At 53.7% G+C, this 19410-nt stretch overlaps 1 protein-coding gene across 6 annotated transcripts in view; it reads left to right on the top strand.

The window, feature by feature from the left end:
• Positions 1-9212: 9212 nt before the first annotated feature.
• ST3GAL3 (ST3 beta-galactoside alpha-2,3-sialyltransferase 3) overlaps positions 9213-19410 on the top strand; it is a 194271-nt gene continuing 184073 nt past the window's right edge. For 3 of the 6 annotated variants that reach the window (XM_063343469.1, XM_063343470.1, XM_063343467.1), the window contains exons 1-2: positions 13812-13965; positions 14681-14825. In XM_063343469.1, coding sequence (XP_063199539.1) covers positions 14711-14825 — 115 coding nt within the window. In that variant the 5' untranslated portion in view covers positions 13812-13965; positions 14681-14710. Of the gene's footprint in view, positions 9485-13811; positions 13966-14680; positions 14826-19410 lie in introns of those variants that run through there. The other 3 variants (XM_063343468.1, XM_063343471.1, XM_063343472.1) reach the window with 3 other exon arrangements.

Here is a 19410-nt window from a genome sequence, read left to right as displayed (position 1 = left end):
TGGGGCATCTTTGGCACCAGTGGGGGGGATCTTTCCCCAGGAGCCCAGCTCCCGCGCTCCTGCCCTGGACCATGATGCCTGAGGCAGCTGCCCAGGGTCCCTCCTGCCTGACTGTGTTCTCCAGCCTCCGTCAGTTTGTGGGGGACCCGGATCAGTCCCTCGCCCGGCTGTGCAGACTCTGCGAAGGAGCAGCCTCGTCATGTGGTGGCGGAGCTGAGGCTGCAGGGATGGTTCCCAGAGCTGCAGGGTCAGGCTGCAGGGGGGCAATCCCTGGGAGCTGGGCTGTCCTTGCCTCCCACAGCAGATCCCCACCCTTTCTCCAGGCAGCCTGGAGCACCTCAATCCTTCCTTCAGGAGCTGCTGCACAGAAAAGCCCTTGGACAGCTTTTTTGGGGAGATGCCTGGTACCTGCTGGGGGAGACTTTTCCCCCCTCCCAGTGAACGGATGCCTGGCTATGGCTGGGCCCTTCCCAGTGCCTCAGAGGTGCGTTGGTCTCACCCCTCTCCCAGCAAAACCTGTCCCACAGCCCTACAGGGGCTGAGATTGCTCAAGGCTCTGCTTCCCGGGGATGGCTGTGCCAAGGATCCCGATGCGAGGAGCAGTGAGACAGGTCTGTGCCTGGGGCGTGTCCCTCTGGGAGCTGCCGCCCGGTCCATGTGGCCTCAGCCCTGGGTCACCAGCCTGGGAGAGGTTTGGTTGTGGTGGTGTCACCCTGCTCTCTGGGCTCTCGACGGGAGCGCAGCACGGGGTGGAGGTGAGTAGGTGGCACTTCAGGTTTGAGGTCAAGTATGCTTGTGACATCCTGGGGGCACCAGCCTGGCTGGGATGAAATCAGTGTGAGTTGGCTGCATGGTGATGCAGCAGGCAGTTCCTCTTGGACAGCACAGCACCAGGGGAGGTCCGGATGGAGGGAGCAGGGCTTGTGGCTCAGGGCAGGGGGCGGTCACACTGCCTGTGGGCTCGGCTGGGTGCATGTAGGGAGTCTCCCAGCACCTGGCCAGCAGTGGTCACGGTGGCGTTGGCTGCGATGGGCCCTTGGGCTGGTATCCTGGAGGCCAGAGGAGCTTGCTAGAGATGTGTCTCTGTGTACTGCCAGGAGGGATGCTGCAGCAGAGGCCAGGGCTGCCCTGAGCCCTCTTCTTCCACAGTCCCTGCAGCCACTCGTGAGCTGGCGGAGGGCACACATGGGTGCTGGTGGGCTCCATGCACCCCAGCACAGTCATGCACAGCGGCAGCGAATGCAGAGGGTGCTTCAGGTCCTGTGGCTGAAAGCATATGAAACACATCCTGAAGGCAAGTAAGTAGGGGCTCGTGCACTCAAGAGGGCTGTGGGATGCTGGGCTGGGTGGTAACGTCTTGTGCTCCCTGTGCTCTTGCTTTGGGAGGAGGTTGGACAGGTATTTTGCTGACTAGCTCTGGAGCGAGAGAGAAGAGATGGCTACAGAGGGATGACATGGCTGCTGGTGGGACTGGGGTGCAAGGAGAGCTCAGATGGTAGCTGGCAGAGCAGCCGGGTGGGAGCTTGTCAGCCCCGGTGTGATACTGGGCTCATGGGCTGCATGTAGGGCTGGACCCTGAAGGAGCCCCTTGCCTGTTGCGAGGGCAGTGCTGCGGGGCTGGTGTTTACCCTGCCATGGTGTGCTCTGCCCTGAGCACTGGCTCCTTCTGGGCAGCAGCTCTCCTGGGAACACTGGAGTGGTAGGGGACCAGCCTGGGGGTGGGTTGATGAACCTGTCCCCATACGTCAGGCAGCTCTGCTGGGGCTGTGCTTGCCTTCCCAAAGCAGCCTTCCCTCCTGCCCTGACCCACTAGCATCCCTAGGGCAAGGCATGGGCTCTGCCTGCTGGCTATGAATCTGTGTCAGGGCCAGAGTCTCTGCTTGGGGCTGGATTCGTGCTCTCATCCTGTAAGCCATTCCTACAACAGCTGGTGTGTCCCTCCTGGCTCCTCCAGCAGCATCTCTGCTCCTTTTCCCACTCAGTCGGGTCTATTGGGTGGACGATTGCCTGAGGCTCAGCATCAGTGGCCATGCTCACTGTCAGCCCCCGTGGATTCGGGATGGGAAGGGAGGAGCTGACAGCTTTACCCTTTGCTAACAGTGTTGCAGGGCACAAGGCCAACCCTTTTCCTGGATGGGCTGCAAACTCAGCCATGCTCCTCTGCTTCTCCGGCTTTTCCCGGGGGCTGAGGTCTGAGCCTGCCTTGCTGCTGCTCTGCCAACTTGCCCTCCAGCTCCCTGTCCCACCGCGCTTGCACCCACAGTGCTGTCAGTTTGCCTGGCTGCGTGCACTTTCGACTTGTCGCAGGGCAGCACCCCCCTTTCACCGTTGTTAAGGGATTCATGGCAGCGGGCTGTGAAACCCCCTATTCCCCTCTTCCCTGCCCTGCTCTGTCCCCCAGGAGGGATGATCCCTGGGGAACTGCCTGTCTCCCCTGGCTGGGACAGTCCCAGCCATGACGCTGCACCTGGCCCGGATGCTCTGCGCCAAGCACTGCCCCTGGCATGCCTCCACTATGGGGATTACCCAGGCACAGCACAGGATCCCAATACCCTGTGCTGGTGCAGGGCAGAGGAGCTGGCAGGGACCAGCCACTTCCATCTGCATAACGGCAACTGGAGCGCAACCACCCTCAACCCACTCCCAGGATATTTTTAGGCCTGGCTGCGCTGATGACGGAGAGATGACAGGCTCGCTCCACACCCGGACCGCAAGATGCCTCTCCCACCGGCAGCTGCCTGGTGCGATGGGAGGAGCGTGGACACCCGGCAAGGCTGCTCGGGGCCGTGGTGTGCTGCGGGCTGGAGCCACAAACATCACCCCAGGAAAGGCAGTACTGTCCCTGTTCAGTGGCTCTGGGCTTGCTGGGAGCAGCTGCTAGTGCAGGATACCTCCATCCTTCTCCCTCTGGACTTGCACAGCTTCACAGGTCTTGAGAGAGTGGGTTAATCTCCAGATCTCACCAGCTCTTGAGCTTGAGAGTGTGTCCCAGCTTGTGAAGGAAGAGGAGGGAGATATCTGAGCAGATGATGCTGTGGGACTGAAGTGTGGGCAGCAACATGCTTACATGTCGTCACTTGCTGTGACCACAGAAGAAATGGGAGCTCCTTCAGGTGAGGAGCTTTTCTTTTCTGTGGGGCCCGAGGCTCAGGAAAGCATTATGGAGGGAACGGACCAAAAACTCCCCTTTTGGGCAGATCCCTGGATGGGGATGCAGCTGGCACAGAGGAAAGTGCGGTGAGACGCTGGAGGAGAGGAGGTCTGGGGCAGGAGGCTGCCCTCCTTGGCCAGGCTTGTCTGCTGCGGGTCCCCCAGCACTGCTGGGGGTACCTGGCATGAAGAGGGTGCCTGATGTTCTGGGCACAGGCAGTGACACATCACTGCTGGGAGGCGACAGTGCCAAGCCACGGCTGTGTCCTGGGTGCTGGTGAAGGTGGGGTGAGAGCCCAACTCTCCCAGCAGTGCCGGGATCTATGGCTGGGTCCAAGGAGAGCTGGGCTGGGGCTGGCTGCTCTGCCCAGCTTCATGCTAGGGCTGACGCGCCAATCCAGACGGGCTGTAGGTGCTGGGCTCTGAATGCAGGACCCGTCCAGGCGGCCGCGCAAATCATCAGTGCTAACCCACCCCATCGACCAGGAACCAGCCTGTCAGGGAGGATGCCATCGGCACCGGCAGCTCGCTGTGGTTAGCTTCCCCAGTCCCTGTGTTGGAAGGACTGGCCCCGCTGCAGGCACGAACCTCCCTCCGCTGGGTGCTGAGCCCTGGAAAGCGCCAGCCCTGAGCAGCTGCCCTCTGGACCTGCCAGCCTCCCCCAGCGTAGCGGTAATTCCAGGCTCCCTCCCCTGTGGCACAGGGAGTTGGTTTCCAGGGGAAGCTTTGCTGGGGAGGCTGAGCTCGGTCCCTGTGTGCTGGTGGCTGAGGTGGGTGGCCTGCGGCTGCCTCCGAGCTGCGGTACATGGGAAATGAGGGACTTGCTGGCCTGGCTGTTCCCCTGTGGCTGCTGGGATGAGGTAGAGTCCTCTGTGGCTGGGAGCTCTGCATATACGCTGTTTAGGACCCCTCTTGCTACAAAAGGATCCAGTGTCCCCCTAGTCCTGTTCTCGCTCGTACCAACCACTGTGGGATTGTGCGAATGGTGGTGGAGGTGTCCAAGGCCAGGCTGGATGGGGCTTTGAGCAGCCTGGTCTAGTGGGAGGTGTCCCTGCCCGTGGCAGGGGGGTTTTAACTGGATGATCTTTAAGGTCCCTTCCAACCCGAACCATTCTGTGATTCTGTGACATACTGGGGGAGGTTTGCTGTGCTGCAGCAGCCCCCCCCCTCCGTCCGTGTCCCCTGCCTATGGCTGGCAGCTGCCGCCTCATGGTTGCTGTTGGCCCAGGTGCTGCCAGCAAACACAGCACCTGCAGACACTTCCCCCTGATTGCGCTAACTCTGTGTGACAAAAAGCGGCTGCAAGAATACACAGGTTGACACAGATGCTGACTCTCCAAAACCAGCGTGCTCCTGCCCCGCAGCCAGAGCTCGAAACCTCGGCCGCATCCTGCAGCGCGGGGTGAGTGTGGTGCAGACCCACGCGCCCAGCCCCTGCACCCCCCATGCTGGCCCTGCTCTGCCCTATGGCCCACCCCATGCCACGTGGCGTCTCTCCTTCCTTCTGGATACGCTTCAGCACCCAGGAGCAGGGCAGACACTAGGACACGTCAGGGCCGCCTCAGCTGGGCCCCTGCCAGCCCAGCGCCCCATGCCAGGCACCCGCTCTCGCGCCCACGGGTAAAGCACCTGCACCGGCAGCTCCAGCACCTCCTCCCACCGCCTTCCCCGTGACAGGCAGGATATGCGCAAAGTCGTCGAGTTGTCTGGCACTTTCCCTTTCCTCCCACTGCCTCTCCTCGCCCCCCGCCCTCGCTGCTGCCTCCCCTCTCCTTCGTCCCTTTCCCGAGCATCGCGCTTATCCCAGTCTTGGGTGAGCAGGGGCTGGGATGCCGCAAGGAGTGTCTTCACTCTGGGAGCATGGCTCTGCATCCTGGGGGGTTTTGATGTCCCTTGGTGCATCACAGAGGGATTCGAGAAGGGGCAGTCACCCACAGAGAGGGTACAGCCTGTGGCTCTGCAGACAAGACATGCCCTGGGAGCTGCTTATCACAGCAGTGTGTCCGACCATCCCGCAGTACAACCTCCTGTGCTGCAAAATCAATGCTTTTTACAACAAATCATGCAAGGAACGGGGGCAGCAAAGGCGATGTGAAACGACTGATTCCAAAGAAGTGTGCTCGTACCCATGCTATCACTTCTGCCCCAGCCTGGCAAAAAAAGGGCACGTGGCCACGATCTGTGTCTGAAATAATGACAAATGACGTCATGAAATTTTGAATGGGGCATGATTCAGCTGCCGGGGAGTGGGGCTCACCTGGGACTGACGCTGGCTCGCAGCCATTTCCTTGGGGCACGCAGGGAAGTGATCAGAGCGACGCAAATGGGAGAGGTTTGTAAACCCGAAGCCGGGACTGATAACGGCAGAGCTGTGGGCTGCTTGCGTTTACGCTGTGGGTTTTGGCACCAGCTCGCTTAGCTTAACCAAAGCTGGTTGCTGCGTTGGGTGAAGGTCGCTGGTGTGTTAGCTCGGGGTCAGAGGCACCAGGGAGCAGCTGGAGATCAGGTAGCAGACTGAAAAGAGGAGCCCAGTGGCCGTGTGGCTCCATCACAACGGGCCAGCTGAAGCTGCACAAGGGCTTGCTAGTGCAATTAATTAAAAAAGAACTGAAGCTCCAGGCTGGAAACGTGGCATTCCCTGGGTAAAGGGCTGGACATGAGCACTGCTACAGGCAGGCAGCCCGCGCTTGTGAGCAGTGTAGTGCTGCGGAGCCAGGTCAGGCTGAGTCGTGCTTTCTTCTAAAAAAACCACGTGCATGAGCTGGAAGAGCAGGTCAAGATGACTGTCCTCAGGCTGAGCTCGTCCATACCCTCCCCACTGCCTTCTCCAGCACACAGGGCTCACTCCTGGCCTCCTCGTTGCTGCTGGAGCTGCTTGGACAGGAGACGAGGAGCTTCCCCGCACGTACCCGGGCAGGAGGGGTGAACCCAGGTTTGCGTACGGACCAGGGCGAAACAACAAGCGTGACCACGCGACAGCCCTTCATCCAGCCACAGAGAACGAACAACCATATTAAAACTCGAGACTATCTAATCTTACGTGCAAGCTGCTGCACACTGGGGGTGGCTGCTCCTTCAGCCTTCAGCAGCCGTGTTGCAAAGAAATGTATTTAATTTCAGGCTTGAGTTTTTGCATCAACTGTACACCTTTGGACCCCCCCACCCCCTTCTGCCGGGCTGACACACTGCCCCATAGCAGTGCTCCGTCCCCCCGCATCAGCGAGGAGACCTTCTCTGGGGGCAGCGGAGGAGCCCACGCTCTTCACACCTTGCACAGCCTTATTTGCTGCATTCCCAAGCCTTAGCTCCTTTTTCACAGTACCGTCGCAGTTCCTCAGGATTTCTGTGTCCGTGTTGAAGTCTGGAGAGCTGGAGCAGACGTCAGGCTGGCTTTGCCAGGGCTGTAGAGCGGCACAAGTCCTGCCGTGCATCTGCTCGGAAATCCCCTCCATGCGCCTCTGGCTCTCGGAGCCATGGCGCTGCGATGCAGGCTCATAGCAGCAGTTGTGTGTGGGGACAGCTCTCTTTTTTGTTGGCTTTTTTTTTTTTTTCCTTAATTCCACCCCCCCCCGCCCCGCTTTCTGGGAGCTCCTCCACCCTGCAGAACAGTCTGTCCTCTCTGTACCCACGTACCTTCCTTTGCAGCCCATTACAGTGCCGTGGGTTGTGATCGTTTTATCAGGCCATTCGGCTCGCGCTGTAGCGGCAAAGAGCCTGTTCAGAATTTTATCAGCCACAAATGTAAGCTTTCACCTTGTCATCTAGACAATTGATTTTAAAAACTATTAAATAGCCCTGGACCAGGAAACGGTCGCTGGGTGTCTAGGTACGCTCCCCGTTGTTGATGTCTCCCCATTAAGACTTGGCACACTGACAGACTTCAAAACAAAACTATTAATGCGCATAGTTGTTAATCTATCGTGAGCCTTATTAATTCTTTGTAATACATGCTTTTAATTAAAATCCTATGTCATTGTTGATGGCAGGGGAGAAGCTGAAGTGTGCTATATAGATGCTCCTGCTCTTACCAGCCAAGACCTTTCCTTTTGCCCAGGGAGGAGTTTCCCTGCAAGGTCCATGCTGTGTAACGCAGCCCCCAGGATGCCCTTAGCTGTGCTCTCACCTCCCCGGCAGCAGTCTGGGTCTCTCTGCCATTTCCCTGCACATCACTTTGGCTCTTTGAATTACACTGGCCTCACACCAGTCCAGCATTTGTTAAAAATTAACACGTGTGTTTAGGAGAGCCCAAGATTATGTCATCAAAATGTCGTTTGTGAACTAGCTGGGCCTGTGGCATGAATGTGGCTTGTTTGGGGAGCTGCAGCCTCTCCTTGTGCCACTGCTGTGCCAAATATCCCTATCCTCTGCGACAGCACATGAGACAGGGTCACTCCTGCCATGGCTGTTCCAGAGGAGGCAGCGGCTGGACCGGATCTGCCTGCCCTGCCTGCCCCTTTCAGCTATTTTTATGGCATGAAAGGGGATGGGGCGATGCCTGGATGGAGGGCTTGGGATGAGCCCATCAGGGTTCATGGCTATCGCAGCTCTAACCGTGTCAGAAATTCAGGCTTATTCAGCAGTTGTCCCAGAAACTCAAGGGCAGCAATCCGGTTGTGTGCTCCCCTGGCCCCAAGAGGCAGCGCGGGCACAGCTGGAGCTGGGTTCCTTCCACATTCCCGCAGCACCAGTGCAAGGAAACCTGCTGTGATACCCAGTGGTGGCACACGGGCTGGGTAAGGTCCCCTGTTTCACTCCCATGGCTCAGGTACGTTTCATTGAGGGAGAAAGAAAACCCTTCAAATGGCAAATATACAAGGACTATTTGAGCTTCTATCTGAGTTTCTTTAAGGGACAGAACTAAAGCTGGAAACTCCACCCAGCTTATTATTTTTGAGAAGCTGTTTTCGTGGTGTGCAGCCCAGTAACTAGGCACTGCACCAGATTCCTCAGCAACTCCTGTCACTGAGAGCAGGTTGGGGAAAATGTCAAGAGGCATTGCGAAATATTTCCCTGACAGCACACCCAAACCAGCCTGAACGCCGGCGGGCACCACTCGGTTCCGTGCTCTCCTCTGTTTCACAGCACAGTTCACCTACTGAGAGTTGGGATGTCTGCTCCCAGGGAGCTCACTGGGGTTCGGCACACCTCGCTCCCAGGCTCAGCTTCCTAAATCCCCCCCCAAAAGTGGCACCCCTCTCCCCTGCGGCGGGATCTGTGCCTGGCCCTGGACAGGCGACGTGCACCTGCAGGAACATGCTGGGAAAAGGAGCCACTGGCTGCCCAGGTGAAATAACCGCTGGCCAGAGGGAAATCCCACCGGATTGTGGCCTGCAGAAGGTCTCTCATTCCGCTGAGGACCTGTGGGCATGGCGCCCGCCTTGTGCTTGCTGCAGGTGCAAGCCCGCCTTTGCGGATTGGCCTGGGATGCTGCTGGAGAGGCAGCCACGACACCCGTGATCCCAGTAGGGAGCGGGCGAGGGACTTGTGTGGGGAGTGGAGGTGTCCCCCACCACCCAGCTCCACGCACCAGGGTCCTGGGTGTGCAGCTGAGCCGCGTGCTGCCCAGGCCAGGCGGCTCTAACCTGCCAGCGGCAGGTCTGGAAAAGATTTAGGACAATCCTGCCTGAATGCTTCGTCTGATGCTCTGGCAGAAAGGACCAACGCAGCCCTTTGAGACAGAGAATAGGAAAAGGCAGATTTAATCCCTGCGTCAAAGCATTAGGGAGGCTCATTGTGGGATTCTACATCTTGAAAAGGCTTCAGGAAAATCAGAGAGGCTGTGTAGAGCATAAACGCAAAAAATGGCTTGAGGGTAGGAGGAAAAGCCTGGCAGTAAGAGAATTAAGCAACTCGGTATATTTAGCTTATCAGAAAGATGGATGAGAGGGGGGTTGCTTGCAGCATATGTGCAGTGTCACAAAGAGAAAATGCCAAGCTCTGAAAGGCTCTTTAATCAAGCAGAAGGCAGAACAAAATGGTATGTCTGCAAGCCGAAGCCAGACACAGGGATGTGGGATGCTCTTCTGAACGTGAGGGTGAGGGACTCCTGAAACAGACCCAGAAAGGTGGGAGTCTCCAACGCTTGTCTTCAAATCCAGCCTACCTCCCTTCTTGGAAAATATGCGCGAACAAAACGTAGCGTATTGGAATTAATGCAAGGAGATGAAGCGCTGAGTGGCGTGCTGGCCGGCTGCTCACTCTCCTGCGGCCGCGTGTCAGGCAGGACCTTTGGAGCATTTCAGCTGAGGAAGACCTTGGGAAACGCGGTCCGGTCAGGCTGCGCGCTCGGGGAGCCGTTCGGGCAGGCTCCGGGTGTTCACCTGCGCCCGTAGCGGTAAGTGCGGCTGTTCGCTGTTGAAAACATCTGGAGGGTGGCAGAATTTTTCAGCCAAGTCCAGCTTGTTTCAGCTTGTTTTCTGTGGGACTGCTGACAATGCTGTTCAGCATTTCTCTTCTTAGAGTAGCCAGAGCACCAGAAATGTAAAATGCCATCCACAGACTCATCACGCTCAGAGCCTGTGTTTAAGAATAATACGCAATGAGTGTGTGAGACGTTTGGCCAGAGAGATAAAGACAAAATACGAGTGTCTTACAGCCCAGGTCGCATTCCCCGAGCCTGTGCATCAGCAGAGGTAATCTCTATCTAGCCTTTACTGGAAAGAGATCTTTGCTGTAGCATTTAGTGGTATTTAATTAATAATAAAATACTATGTTAATTAGTATCAGGTCTGATTTGATGACATGTAATTTGGGAAGAAGGATTACAGCGTGAGTATTAGAATAAGAATTTTTATAGGGCAGAGAATCAAAATGAGATTAGCAGTCTCGCTACAGAGGGAGCCCGGAGGCTGACGTGTGTGTCTTCGGCAACCGATGCAGATAGTTACAGCATAACTTTATTTACTGATGGGAAAAGAACCTGTAGCTGTTATTTGCCTTTACGTGTCACCCCGTATAATGCGCGGCTCAGCCACCATGAAAGAAAAATGCAAGCAGGCATCATTCCAGTGGGAACGCCCCGTGGTGCTCAGCACCACGTGTGAGGTGTGTTTGCAGAACAATTTTGGCACGCCCCGGGAGGTCTCCTTCCAGAGGAAGGAACGGAGGAAGCGTTGCTGATGGTCACCTCCACGTGCCGAAGCCCCTCGAGGGATGTGAACGGCTGAACCAGCTCCTGGCCCCCTCACACAGCTTTGACCCAGGTGCGCTATATGTGCCGAGGGCACCGGGTTATGCCTAGTCCGACGTGAGCCCCCCAGGCAGCATGCAGGGTTGATGCAGGGACATGGGGTGCAGGACCCCTCACCACTTGCTCCAGGTACTGACCATCCTGAGTTACCAGATAACGCAGCCACCAGCCGTGCCCTCTGCCTGAGCCTTCTTTTTCCAGCCCATGGCCAGCGTTGCTGCAGGAAAGGCTCTGCAGAGACGTGGGCAGCTGCGGGCACTGCCCCAGGGCTCAGCGGGTCGACCACAAGCGGGTTTTTGTCGAGCAGGGCGAGCTGCAGCTCTTGCCCTTTCATTTGGTCAGTTTGGCTTTGAAAAGCTCCAGAGCATTCTGGAAAGTGGCACAGCAATATGATAGGATTTAATCAGACTTAATTATTCCCCTGCTGTCGATCTCCTAGCAACATCCAGCTTGACATCTGCCTGCGAATGAAACATGTAAGCTAAGTAGGAACATGTTCAGACTAAAGCCCTGCTACTCGAACCAAATCACTCCACTAATCATTGCCTTAATTCATCTCGTGGCCGTTAGACAGCTGCTGGGAGCTGGTACCTGATTTCCATTGAGGCATGGCACTCACGTCCCGAGTTTTTTTCCAGCCTGGCAAGAAGCGTGACTTTATCCTGGGCTCTTTCCAGAGTGCTGACACCTGATAACACCAGGTAGAGTTTCCCAAGTGACAAACGCGAGCTCAGGAGCAAGCCCCAGCCTTGTCGCTATCTGGCTTCATGCTGTAGGTCCTGCTTATCTCATCAGCAAAATCAGATCACCCGCTGTGCCTGCAGACCGCAGGGTTTAAACTCTGAGCGCACAAGTCTTAGAATCAGGGCGGTTTAGGTGAGGTTTGAGGATGGTCAGAGCAGATGTGGCACGGCGGCAGCAGGCGTCACAAGCAGATCTGTGTCACCAGGGTGGCAGGGAGAAGAGACCCAGCTTATGCAGCTGGAGGGATGAAGAGGCAAAAAGAGGAGCCGAAGTGTTTGTAAAGCAAAGCCGAGGTCCAGCCAGGCACGACGCGGTGCAGGAGTCGGTGGGGTTATTGGAGGAAATGAGCCTGTGGCTGAGTGGGGGCCAGTGGAGGAGGTGCCCAGCCCAGCCATGCACCGGTTCGCCATGAAACCAGAGGGAAGGGATCTGCCTCGGCTGGGTGAGCGCAACTCTGTCCCCAGTGGGTCAGCCCCAGGGAGATGGGGATCGGTCCAGGCAGCGGTGGGGTGGGCAGGCCTGCAGATGGATGGGACTGTGTGGACGTGGTCGTGGCCCTTCTCTGTGCACCTCCTCGGGGGGATATTGGTGCCAGTGATACCTGGGTGCTGGCACAAGTCTGTTTGGCTCCTGCGCTGCGTCTAGAAGTTGTTATTGGTATAGAAAAGACCCAACTGGATGCCAGCGAAGCATGTGTCTCTGCAGAGAGGCAGAGGGTATCTATGAGCCCGGCTGCACGAGTGCAGCACATGCAGCCATGTCACACTGATTTCATCCATGCTGAACACAAAGTGGAGCTGCGTGAGCCCCTGCCAGCTCTCCCTGCAACCTGCATGGGCTCTGCCTCTCACCAAGTGCCCGGGACAGGCTTGGGCAGTGCTCAGCCAGCCCTGTGCCGTCCGAGGTGGTGTGTGTCAGTCAGCATCGGCACTTGGGCTCGCTGGCAGCAGGAACTGCCACCACGCTGGACACGATCCTACTTAGTTTCACTTAAACTCACGTGGCTTTTTGTTTACCTTGTGTTATCAGTGACTCACAGAGGGTGGAAACAGAAAATCACTGGGCTCCTTTACTGTCCTGAAGATGCAAGTTTATTCCTTATGGTCTTTTTCCTTTCTGATGATGTTTGCCCTCCATGCCTAATAATTTCCCTAACTGTTTATCATTCCCTCCCTGTGCTGCCTTATATTTGTGTTTCTCACTTGCCCTGGGCTCAACGAGTATTAGGGCTACCCAGCAAGACTGTGGGGCCAGCGGTGAAGAGGGTGATGCTGTGGGGAGGGTGAGATGCGGGCTGGCAGCCTTGCAGGATGGGGGTGGAGACCGTAACATACCAGGAATCGCGTGGAAGTGGTGTTGGCTCTGCGGTGTGATTCGTGCTCTGCTGTGGGAGGGCAGCTGGGATGGGCTGTGCAGCCCAGCGTGGTCCAGTGGTGGAGGCTGTGCAACACTGGGAAGCCCAGGGAGGTGATGCAGTGCCTTGCAGTGGCTGGGCAGGACCTTGTTGGGTATGGTGCGGTGTGAGGATCTGCAGAAGTTGGAGGATAGTGTGAAGGCAGTGACTCGGGGCAGTGACTGGGTGCTAAACTGGGCAGGGTAGCACGGCTAGGTGCAGTGCGGGGCAGTGACCGGCTTGGGCTGCTCAGTGCAGTGGCTCTAGGTTAGACTGGGCAGAGCAGAGCAGTGGTGAGAGGCTGTGCTGAGCAATGCTTGGAGGTTGGGGAGTGCAGCAAAAATGCAGTGCACTGCGATGCAGTGACTAGAGGTGAGGCCATGCAGTGTCCCTGTTGGGATGCAGCAGCCTGGTGGGAGGGTGAGGTGGGACCGTGCCCTGGCTGCAGTGACTGCAAGATTTGGAGGTGTCGCAGCTGTAGGAAGGTGCGGTGTTGTGCAGTGCAGTGCTGCAGCTGGAGCAATGTGACAATGCGGAGCTTGACAGGCGGTGTGGTGCCTGGAGGGGCCCTGCAGTGCCATGCCTGGAGGAAGGAATGGCATCGTGGAGCACCTGAAGGCACTGCAGTGGTTTGGAGGTGCCAATGAGTGATGGGAAGTGCAGCTGTGATTTGAGGGAGCAATGCCAGGCAGTGACTGGGGGGATGCGGAGCAGTGCCGTCCAGCCACTAGAAGTGTGGGGAGGGTGCAGTGCAGTGATGGAAGAGGGCGGTGTGGTGCGGTGAGGGGGGGGTGCGTGTGTCAAAATGGTACAACGATCAGAGCGGTGCGGTGCAGTGTAGCACCAGTGGTGGGAGGGTGGATGAGTGCAGTGCAGTGACAGGGGAAGGTGAGCAGTGCAGTGCCAGTGACGGGAGGGGGGATGAGAGCGGTGCAGTGCCAGAGGAGCGGTACCAGTGCAGAGCAGTGCAGTGCCGTGCCAGTGATGGGAGGGGGGATCAAAGCGGCGCAGCGACAGGCGAGGGGGAGCAGTGCAGTGCCAGTGACGGGAGGGGGGATGAGAGCGGCGCAGTGCCAGAGGAGCGGTCCCAGCGCGGTGCAGCCGAGCGCTGGATCCAGCGCCGGGGCATGCGGGGGGGGTGGGGGGTGTGGCGGGGGGTTTCCGCGCATGCGCGCCACCGCCCTGCCGCAGCGCCCCTGCGGCGGCGGACCCCCTGCCGCCCGCCCGCCCGCCATTGGCTGCGGGCGCCTCCCGCGATAGGCTGCGGGCGCGGCCCCCCGCACCGCCCCATTGGCCGGCGGCGGCCGCTATGCGAGCGGGTGGGCGGTGCGGCGCCCCGCCCCGGCGCCCCATTGGCGGCCGCTGTGCCCCTCAGCCCCGCGGCGGCGGCGGCCGGTCCCGCTGCGCCGCGCCCGGCATGGCGGTGTCCGCAGCCCCGCGCCCGGTGGTCGCAGCCGGCGGCCGAGCGCCCAGAGCCGGCGGCGGCCGGGTGAGGAGGGGCGGAGGGGGGCGAGGGAGGGCGAGGGCAGGGCCGGCCTCAGCGGCCCGACGGCGTTTGGGCGAGCGGGGCCCGGCAGGCGGCGGGGTGCCTGGCGGCGGCGGTGCCGTTGCCCGGTCAGATTCCAGCCGGATTCTAGCCGGCCGTTGGCAGCTGTCAGCCGGCGGCCAGCTGCCGTCCTGCTCGGGCCGTGCGGGCCCTGCTCCCCCGGTGCCGTCTCAGCCTTCAGGGCAGCGTGTCTCCTCCCTGCCGCCGCGGGACCTGCGCTGCTCCCGGCCGGGGGCCCAGCTCCTGCGGGCCCCGCTGTGCCCGGGACACCCCCGGGCAGCCCCTGGGTTTGCTTTGTGGCAAGTCTGGGCTTTCCTCTGCTCGCCAGGCCTCCTCGGCTGTGCCGGCTCTGGGACTGGTTATCTGTAGCGGGCTGGGGCGTAAGTGTGAAGAGGGAGTTGGGCTGGTGCCTTGTCACCGTGTTGCGGTGACCTCCTGCCGCTCCGGAACGGCATTTACCCTTGTGACACAAAAAAAAGGCAGCGGCTGGGGGTGGTAGGTCTTATTTCCCCAATGCGGATGGGGTGGTTGGTGTATTTTATCTTGTGGAGAGCACGGTTTTGGATCTGTGCGTTACGGTGGGTGTGGGATGGCATGTTTTGGAAGGATGACTGTTGGAGAAGGTGGCTCCAACCTCAACATAGTTTTTCTTTCTCAGGTCATGTAGAAGAGCAGATTTAATGTGAAGATGGGACTGTTGGTGTTTATGCGTAACCTGCTGCTAGCCCTCTGCCTCTTTCTGGTACTGGGATTTCTGTACTATTCTGCTTGGAAGTTGCACCTTCTCAGATGGGAGGATTCAAGTAAGTATGAGCACTGTGTAACTGTTTCTGGGCGCCTGAAAATGTCTGTTAAATAGTTGCAATAGTACTGACGAGGTTCTGAGTTAGCAGCATTAGAAGGATGCGATTAAGCCTAATCAAATGCTGGAGCTTTTAGTATACTTAAGGGGTTGAATTTGTGATTACCTAATGCTCTTTATGGCTCTTATTACTGGGTACAAAAGCAGGTTCACGCTCTATAAATTTAGTATTAGAGACTTCTGTAGAGAATTAGAGTTCTTAGAATATTTTGTGTTAGTTTATGATTCCTAATTGTCAAAATAAAAAGTCTGTGTGCTGAAGTTTTTGTTCCCTGAATCTTTCTGTACACTTTAAAATATCTAAGACAAGGGTGTTTTTCTCTGGTCAATTTTGATTTCTTTCTATAATCATATATGCTGGTTATCTTGTCATCTTACTTTGTCCTTCAGAAATCCTCGTCTTCCATTTGTCTTCCATCTTATTATCTGCCAACTATCTGTCATCTAAAACGATGTGTCTCAACCTTTTCAAGTCCAAAGAGACATCTGACCTCATTGAATACAATCTGAGGATTGTACTGTGCGGTAATGCCATAGGAGGTTTTAGTTGCAATGAAATACAAATTAGGCTGAGGTTTGATTGCTCACTTACTGCTCTTATTTTTGATTTTGTTGATTTCTTTCTTGCCTGCATGTAAGAATTTTGTATTGAAAATACAAAAAATATAAAACTATTCCCTCCTCTCCTGCCTAAAACACAAGCCAGTCTTCTCTGCAGCTGTTCCACGGGCTGTTTCAGATGTCTCACAGCCGACCGTTGCTCCCTGGATCAGAAACACTGATCTAGAAGGATTGTTTTTCTGTCTGACAAAAAGCCATCGGTCAAATTCCATCTTCACTGTATTGTGTTTCTGTGCGTGCTGCTGGAGGTTTCTATGGCAATGCTTATTAAACTTACTACTTTTCTACTTCTGCATGCTCCATATCTGTTGTTATGTGCTCTAAGAAGTTTTGCATGACAGATGATTTGGATATGACATTTGCACTGATGCAGTGATTTTGACAGGAGGACTGCTAAGGTGTCTTGTACTAAACGGGTATTGAAAGACTGAATTTGTAACAGGAGATGCATAGTGTCTTTCTTAGCAGGGCTTGTTTCTTCAGGTTTGTGCTTCAGAGAGGGTGTCAAAAATCTTGATTGTGACCTTCTGAAAACTAGCACTTTTGTTGATGAGGTATAGAAAATCCTTCCTGCATGAAAATAGGTAAAAAATGTAGTTAAAGGAACAGTTTTGCCTTATCTGCTACCACATAATGATCTGTTATGAAATTATACCTCCTGCCATCCTTTGCTTCCTTTGTACCCCCAGAAATTTTGTTGGACCTTCCCAAGGCCTGCAAAAAAAATCCGTCAGGCCACAACTTGTGTGTGAACTTTGTTAAATGTGGAGGAGAAGCTTTGTGTTTATGTGCCATGTACCAAAGTGCTGGGGTGGGTTCTAAATTTCTTCAGGTTTTGCCTCTTTGGAATTTGTGCCTTTTAGTTTTGCGTGCCATTTGTAATTTTACGCCATGTCAGTCCCTGGGGAGTTCTGGTGTAACTATGCCCTGCGATGCAATGTGGCAAATCTATATGGAAACATTGTGGATTTCTACTACCGTCTTTTACTTAGAAAGATGACTTTTAAGTTGCAGCCCAGTTAGAGTAATTTCTGTTGAGCATATTGGCCGCTTTTGGGTACCCGGGATGTTCTGACAGGAGCACCATGAGGTGATGTCACAGACTCTTTGTTAGGTGTGTCTCCTTTTTTCTAATCTTGTGTGTAATATGTGTTCTTCGTTTATTCTTGGAAGTTGCAGTGCTTGCATTAAGCTTCTTCAATGTGTACAAAGCAGTGATGCCGGTCTGAAGATTTAGCTTCTTGATCTTTATCAGTTGTTACAATGGTATCTGTTGTGATGGTATCAGTTGATATCAGCTATACCATTGTTGCGTATCTTCTAGACACTTTTATGGACTGTCTCTTAAATATCAGATGAAGCTCCTTGAAATATCAGTACAAACAGCAGTCTAGAGTAAGAGGGCAAAATTTTATGTGATTACTTTTGAAAACAGTTAACGTGGTACCAGTTTTCAGTTGATCTTCAGAGTTTTGTTTGCATCCTAAAATGTTTTATGTATCGTGCAATTTTACACATAAGGAACTTACGCAGATTTAAAATTCAAATTTAAAAGGCTATATTGGGAAACTTGATATGAAGAGTTAATGTTAAGCTTCTATAAATAAGCTCTTGTAAGTTAACAAATGACAGAATTGAAGTTGCTCATTTAACCACGATTAGGCTTCCTTGGGCATGTGTAATATGATACAACGTATAATGGTGCAATTATACTTTCTATTTTCTGAAGGGGAGGCTTGCTTAGTTCAGTCGGCAAGACAGGTGGTGCTTGATAGCTGTTTGTGGTTTTATTTCCTGAATTACAATTCAGTATGTGACCTTGTAAATTTCCTTAAGATTGATATGATAATGCTGATGTCCCGAAAGGCAACGCTAAGTTAGATGTTTTAATTTTGGGGTGCTTAATAATCTAAGATTATTGATTTTATGTGTAAGTTATCTTCTTATTTTTTTCTATTTTCTTGTGACCAGTGTCTTTACTGTGTAACAGTGACTCTGTTAAAGTTAAATGGAGACTGGTTTTAGTAAACTTGACACCTGTGTTTAGTATCAGACACAAACAAATTTGCCATAGAGTATGGTGAAAAATATTTCTTACTGCTGCTTGTGTGGTTTGTTCAGTTAATGTTTTAGAAAATGCCTGTGTATGTTGTTGTTAGGGATGCATTTGAATGGTAACTCTGTAAGGAATTTAATCATGCTGAGGTATGTTTTCATTTACTTTAGCAGCTAAAAATACATAGTTAAAGCAATTTGTTTATTCATACTTCTGACACCTCCAAGAAAGGAGGCTAAACTTCTGAATAGACTGAAGGACACACATCAATGTTTCCTTTAGCGTCTCTATTTAACTTTAAACTGTCCTCCTTGAGTAATGCCTTAGCGAGTTCTGAGATATTGTTCTCCTTACTGTGTGACTCTACACCTTGCCAAAATACAAAGGAGAATAGGGAAGAATTAATTCTCTAAGGCTTATCTTTCCTGTGACAAGAATAGATTGAATTCAGCTAATGTGAACTAATTAAGGTTGAATTAAGTTCAACTGCTTCTTCCTTTCAAGGCAAACCTCCAGTGACTGCTACCCTTCTCTCATCCTTTTAGTGAGTATCGTGGTTGGCTGCTCTTCCCTGAGCCTTGTTTCATGTTGAGGGCAATATATTGTTAGTTCTCAGAACAGGAGCAAAGTCCAAAAAAGTGGTGTGTAACATTATGTGAATGTAGAAGGGCTTTTTAGTTCTTGTGATCGTTGGGAATATACGAGCAGTATTTAGGACAGAGGTAAGCTTTCCTTTTTCTGTTTTCTTTCCTGATTTCTGTAATGCAGCTTCAGTCTCTGACAATAGTGGTAGGAGATGTACACTGTCCTTGCACGTTCTTCCCAGACAGGCAATAATGACAGATGCCACAAATCTCTGATTAAGAGTGTTGAGTTGCATGGAAGTGCGCTAAGCACGTAGAATTGATCATGTGATGTGGGAAACAAACAAGGAACTAAGAAGTTTGGTATCGGGTTTAGCTGTCACGTACCTTCTAGAAGGACCTTGCAGCAGCAGCAGATAATCACAGCTCTGTTCATTGTGTTTCTGGACACTGAGTTGTCAGGGCATTCTTACGTAGTAATGGTAGTGATAGGAGCAGGTTTTGAATTTCTGAGACATGCACTGCAGCCTCTTTGCAAACAACTGCCTGCCCTATCCCTTCCACCTTCTCTGGTGCATTTGGCTCTGAGGCGAAGGAAAATGTTATCTGTGGAGTGTGAAGAAGACAGCACATGGGAAGGTGCCCCATTATCTTTGAAAAGGAGGATTGGAGATGGAGTCTTGCCGCTTAGATTGGCTTTGTTAGCTTGGAGGAACGCATCTTTACCCATAACAGAAGGGCAGAATATAGTCATATTAAAATTTAATACTGATGTTTGTTACCTAACCTGGTATGTGTATAGCTGATTTTGTAATTTAAAAATGAATGTGTTGTAAGGAAGGAGTGATTCCATTTAAAAATGTCCTGGCTGTGGAAATACTAGACTCATTCCTCCAGGGCAGCTTTTTTTTTTTTTTTAACCTTCTTTCAAAGTAGTGGAATATACTTGGGACAGGGACAGTGTAACGCTATTTTCCTGTTCTCTATTGTATTTCTAGCTACATTAGCATGGAATTAATGTAGAGAAATACATACTCTACTTTAGGTACTTTTGCCAAAACCTAAGTTAATACAATTTATAGCTATAGATTTTGAGCTTGTCAGTTTGAATGTGTCTTTTGAAACATCGCCAGGTATATTCTGTTGATGTCTCCATAAAGAAATCAAGTCACTACTCTGTCATCTGTTGCTCCATGTTATTTTCAACTCTAATTCTGGAAAGGCAGCCAAAGAGATAAAGCTCTGGGAGGAGATTTTCTGAAAGT

The sequence above is a fragment of the Chroicocephalus ridibundus genome, chromosome 8 (genome assembly GCF_963924245.1).
Source record: "Chroicocephalus ridibundus chromosome 8, bChrRid1.1, whole genome shotgun sequence".
NCBI lineage: Eukaryota > Metazoa > Chordata > Aves > Charadriiformes > Laridae > Chroicocephalus > Chroicocephalus ridibundus.
Note: the sequence above shows the minus strand (reverse complement) of the source record. Positions and strands in the feature narration are given on the sequence as shown.